Source organism: Talaromyces rugulosus, chromosome V (assembly GCF_013368755.1).
Source record: "Talaromyces rugulosus chromosome V, complete sequence".
In the NCBI taxonomy this organism is placed as follows: Eukaryota; Fungi; Ascomycota; class Eurotiomycetes; order Eurotiales; family Trichocomaceae; genus Talaromyces; species Talaromyces rugulosus.
Genome location: NC_049565.1, coordinates 2,205,036 through 2,210,569, shown reverse-complemented (window position 1 = coordinate 2,210,569; position 5,534 = coordinate 2,205,036). Strand labels below are relative to the sequence as shown.

The following is a 5,534-nucleotide window of genomic DNA, read 5'->3' as shown; positions in this document are numbered from 1 at the left end:
GTCGAGCTTTGATGGCGCTAACTAAATGTTGAAGGGGGCATGTATACCGTTGCATTGACAAGGCAGCAATGTTTCATCGGCATTTTTCAACCAATCAGCTGCAATTAGATATCAAAGGCTCCTAGAAAAGGATGTTGGAGCCTAATTTCTTCTTTGTATTGGGGCCATTTTATTGACCTTGATACTGAAGGAACAGACAGGTTTGAAACTTCCTTTACCTTTTTACACACTTTCTTTTTCTTTCTGGCCCACTATCCAGTCTGTATCTATTTTATTGTGTATGCAAAATTGCCCTGTAACACCGTCTAGAATGACTTCCACAACACAAAGCCAGATGCTTCACAAGAAGCTATGCCCTGGTGACTGCTCGACTCAAAGGCAAGAAGAGTTGAAAAGAGAACAAATCCCAACTTTAGGTTCCTGGTTTCTTGCAGAAAAGTGCACGCAAGATTGGATAAATTGTCACCCACTGTTATGGGCATACGGTCCTTGTATGTGAGATGATAGGTAATTTCATGGATTATTAATTCCAGCACTAATGTGGAAGACAGCTGCAACCGGGAAAACATTCATTAGTTCCCTCTTAGTCGAGCACATTCGGTCAGCTCCAAGCGTTGCAAGTCAAAACATAGCGACAGCGGTGTTCTATTTTCAGAGCCACCTCGACAGACAGCACAATGTTGCCGATTTTGGTTATGCATTATCTTCTATTGCTAGGCAGCTTGTTGCACAGTTGTCCGAATATGCGCTCAAAGCTCTTCTACTCGAGAAAGAACTCACTGCCTGGGGCATTGATCCTGAATTGCTAAGAAGAATCATTTCATCATTCGAGTCTATTTTTATTATTTTTGATGGTGTTGATACCTCTGCCAGGGCATTTCAGGATTTGCTTGTGGATATTTTCAAGCTACCCACGGAGCAATTGAATTTACACATATTCATAACAAGCCGATACCCACCGCCTCGTTTCCTCATTGATCAATTTCAAGCGTCCGCCGCGGAAATACGGGCTCCGGATGAGGACTTGACAAAATACATTTTGCAAGGAACTGAGGGCATAGTGGCGCCTGAGCAACAGCAAGAATTTTCCGACGCTGTTTCTAATCTTGCTAAACTGCTAGATGGCTGGTGAGTTTTCCCTCGTATCTCCATATTAATAGCACGACTGACTAAGGCTCGCTAGCTATCCCCCTTCAATCTCACAACTTTTTCTCCTGCATGAAGAGGCTGCACCGCTAGATATATTGGCTGAATTAGTAGATGCTTTTACAATAACACCAGCGTCAGCTAAAGTTGAGATTCTTTGTGAGTTTGCGATTATCCAGATTAAAAAGTCAAGGCATGGACGGCTACTTTACATGGTGTACAAACTCGTTGCCAAAATAGAGCAATTCGGGTATACCCCTACGAGACATATAATTGGGGAGATGCTAGAGGCTCTTGCCATTCAGAGTGAATTTGAACAATCGTATTCAATGGATAAAGGCCAGGAGCATGCAGCATTTATAATGTTTAGCGGCAGGGGTCAGATATTGCGGAGTCAGTCTCCTCTTCTTAGAGATCATTTGGCGAAAGAGAAGTCTCGTGAATTTGAAGAGGAATTATTTCAGGCTTCCCTGCGTTACCTGTCTCTAAAAGAATTTTCTGGTGGTCCTTGTCCATCTTCAATGAGCTTGAAAGAAAGATTTCAGAGACACCCTTTTCTACCGTATGCGGCGCGCATATTTTCAACTTCTGCTTCGAGATTTCGAAACCTACCAAACAGCATCGAATTATTTACCAACTTTTCATCCTGCCATGGTTCAGTAGAATCATACCTACAAGCAAGGAGTGCCTGGCCGTATCTAGTTGATGCGACTTACGATGAGCTTGAAGACGCTGAGGAGCGATGGAGGTTCTACCCGCTTGGCTATAGACCACTTCATTTGGCTTGTGATATAATAGGTGGAAAATATTTGATTGAGGCACTGCTACACCGGGGGGAAGATATACAAGCCCGCACAGAGAATGGACAGACAGCACTACATCTTGCTGCGGAAATCGAAAGCGATTCAAACACACTCGCTGCTCTTCTCGAGAATGGCGCTGATGTTTCTGCTACTGATAATGACGGAGAAACGCCGTTGTCTATGGCGGTTGTTCATGGGTGCCTCGATTCCGTGAAACTGCTTCTTCAATATGGCGCTGATATCGGCACTATTCACTGTAACGTTCTTCTCGAGTGTACCCAAGAGCGTCCCGAAATTGCTGAGTACCTGAATATTAGGGGACTTCTATCTAAAATATGTGTTTAATCTAGACTGTTATAGAAATTCAAGGCGCTAAGCCAAATCACGCTTGAGGACTTTTAACGAAGTGTTTAAACGTAACACACGGGGCCAGTTCTTGGTCGCCAAGGCTGCGCACAGGTATCTTAAACATGGTAGACATCTAATTCTTATATCATTTATACTGCTGGAATATGTATTCCCAACAATGCTTTATATGCTAGTAGCATATCTATTATTGAGAGCTATGCATACTGCTTATCTGTAGTTAAATAATAATTAGTTTTATTATCTAAGATACTATTATATGTGACGGTCCTGACCCAGGCCTCGGGAACCAGCAGTGGCGGCCTGAGGCACCACCAGGGAAAGGGAACCGAGAGCGGTACTGAGATGGGAATAACCTCATGCGGAACCATAAAGGGAATAGACTGACGCACACAAAGGAATATTTCTCATGTAACTAGCGGGGGAGGTTCTTTCTCTTCCTCTTTCCCTTCTCATGTTTGGTTTTCTCGTTGCAGAGTACTCTTAGAGGATAGGAATCGACTCGTCGTCACATAAAACCAAACATCACTTCCTTTATCTTTTACTCAAGACTGCAAAGCTTGTACAGCAGTGTCAGCAATCTGACTATCGCTCAAGCTACGTCTTGATCCTTTTATTGTATCACCGCTGAGCCTGGAAGACCAAGATGGTACGACCAGTAAGCATGGGTGAGGATCGCCAAGGGCCAGTGCAAGAGGCACAGGCAGACCCGATGGGGGCAAACGAGTCGAGCGAAGCACCGGGACGTCGTTTGACCTTTGGTCTGGAGGACCTTGAGCTGGATGAACATCTGTCGCCTACACAGATGAACGAACAAGAATTTTTGTCGCTTTGCCGCACTGATCCCCAGAGGTTGTTCGACCGGATGTACGAACAGCAGGACAAGAGTGCACAGCAAGCAGAGGATCTGAGGATCCAGAACGAGAAAGAACAGCAGAGCCTGATGGTCGAAGTCGCCAACCTCAAGCAGACCATCCGTGACCAGACAGCTGCTATGAGGGAGCTCATTGAGGAGCGCGACACCGCTCAGGATAGAGCCGACAGGACTGGGTGGGGTACTCCAGCTCCAGAAGGGAAGCACACCAAGAGTACCAAGTTGCCAGATGGGCAGGTGCTGGTGGATGGGAAGGACCCTAAGTTTGAGTCGTGGCTTATCGATGTCGAAGGGAAGCTCGAAGCCAACGCTGACCACTATCCTACTGCCCAGGCACGCATGGCCTATGTGAAGAGCATGTGCAAAGGAGAAGCAGCGAATCACCTGCTTGCTCGCATGAGAAAGGACTCGCCTGATCGATATCATGATGTGGACGACATCTTTGACCACCTTCGTACCCTGTACCAGGACGCCAATAGGGTCATCAACGCCAAGATGGAACTGCGACGCCTCATGATGAGAGACACCAAGTTCCAGCCTTTTCTCTCGCAATTCGTACTGCTTGCTCAGGATGCAGGCTTGGCCACTAGCGAGTGGAAAGAGGACCTGTTCTACAAGTTGTCCTTTGAGTTGCAGCGCGCAATGATCAAAGAGAGTAACGACCCACGCGTCTCGTACCAGGAATTCGTCAAGGAATGCAGCACCACTGCCAATCGTCTCGAGCAGATCAACACCAGCGAGAAGCGTGCACGCCCACGTAAGACCGATACATACCCTAGACCTGGCGAGAGCTACCCAAATCCAGCAACTCCGAAAGCGAAGAATGGATCAGAAGGCCTACCGTGGTTGGAACGAAAGAAGCTGATGGAGGAGAACAAGTGCTTTAACTGCAAGTTGCCAGGGCACAGAGCATTTGATTGCCCTCTGAAGAAGAAAGCACCAGAGCTGAAGAATCTTGAGGAAGTCAGCCCACCGGAGAGTCAGTCGGAAAACGACCATGCCTAGGGAAAGACTCCTCTCTAGGCATTGCGAGTGTTGATTTATCATCTTTGGACCTTTCCCAGTTATTGGGGAGAGAGCAGGATAGTCTAGTCTCACCTATTCGATTAGCTAAGAATGGACTTTCTATTGCCACCAAAGCGTTAATGGACACTGGAGCAAATGGTTACGCTTTCCTTGATATTTTTCTTGCCGAGAAGCTCGCACGCCATTTCCAAACTCACGTAATCCCCTTGGAACAACCCTGTGCAGTGAAAGGGTATGACGGCAAGACAGCCGCACCGATTACACACCTAATACGCCTGACTTTGAAGATACAAGGACGAGTACAGCAGCATCTTCCTTTCCTGATAGTAGAGCTAGGGAAACATGATGTCATCCTTGGACGAATGTGGATGGCAGAGCACGGTGTCTTGATAGACTGTCGCCATCATCGGTTACTCTGGCCAGAAGAGGTTTCCCTGAAGGATGAGCTGTTGTCCAAGCAAGACCTCTTTATCCCCAAAGCAATCCTCTCCCGACCGAAGAAAGTTTCCACAGAGCATCAGAAGGATGCCGATCGACGAGATGGTCTCTTTAATGAAGAAATCAGACAGGAGGCTACTGGTGAAGCACTATGTGAGACTACACCTGTGGATACTATCAGATCACGTTGGACCAGCCACCGAAAGGAACAGCTCGTGGCGTTGGCAAAGATGAACCAACAGTTGAGCAGCGCGCGTAATGACCTCTCCGAGGAAAAGGCAAATCCAGTACACCGCCAGAAACAAGCCAAGCCTGCGAAACCGAAGCCTGAGGTGCAGATAGCACTTATTGGGGCCACAGGATTCGTGAGGTGCTTGAAGGATAAGAATACAACCACCTTCATGACGAGCTTCCATGAAATCGAAAAGGTCATACAGGATAAACAGGAAGACCACCTAGGAATTGAGGAGCTTGCTGAGATTAGGCAGAAACTACCCGAGAGGTATCAGGAATACGCGGATGTATTCTCTAAACGGGAATCAGACAAGCTTCCAGATCATAAAGGCTACGATCATCGGATTGAGCTAACCAGCGAGCAAGAGCTAGGTTACAGCCCCTTATACCGAATGAACCTGAAAGAGCTTGAGGCTGCGCGAGAATATATCCTGGACAATCTGAATAAAGGTTTTATTGTGCCTAGCAACGCACCCTTCGCATCGCCAATTCTCATGGCATCCAAGCCAGATGGAGGACTTCGATTCTGCGTGGATTACCGGAAGCTGAACGCTCTGACCAAGAAAGACCGATATCCACTGCCGCTAATTGAAGAAGTCTTTGAGCGGCTGAGCAAGGCAAAGATATTCACCAAATTGGACATACGG

At 46.9% G+C, this 5,534-nt stretch overlaps 2 protein-coding genes across 2 annotated transcripts; both read left to right on the top strand.

The window, feature by feature from the left end:
- Window positions 1-310: 310 nt before the first annotated feature.
- Window positions 311-2,294, top strand: TRUGW13939_09311 (uncharacterized protein; the record flags this gene model as incomplete). Its single annotated transcript, XM_035492435.1, has 3 exons — window positions 311-491; window positions 552-1,128; window positions 1,184-2,294. The coding sequence occupies 3 exons, from the start codon at window positions 311-313 to the stop codon at window positions 2,292-2,294; spliced, it is 1,869 nt and encodes a 622-aa protein (XP_035348328.1).
- A 667-nt stretch (window positions 2,295-2,961) lies between these two features.
- On the top strand, window positions 2,962-4,912 carry TRUGW13939_09310 (uncharacterized protein; the record flags this gene model as incomplete). Its single annotated transcript, XM_035492434.1, has 3 exons — window positions 2,962-3,946; window positions 4,678-4,806; window positions 4,866-4,912. The coding sequence occupies 3 exons, from the start codon at window positions 2,962-2,964 to the stop codon at window positions 4,910-4,912; spliced, it is 1,161 nt and encodes a 386-aa protein (XP_035348327.1).
- Window positions 4,913-5,534: the final 622 nt, after the last annotated feature.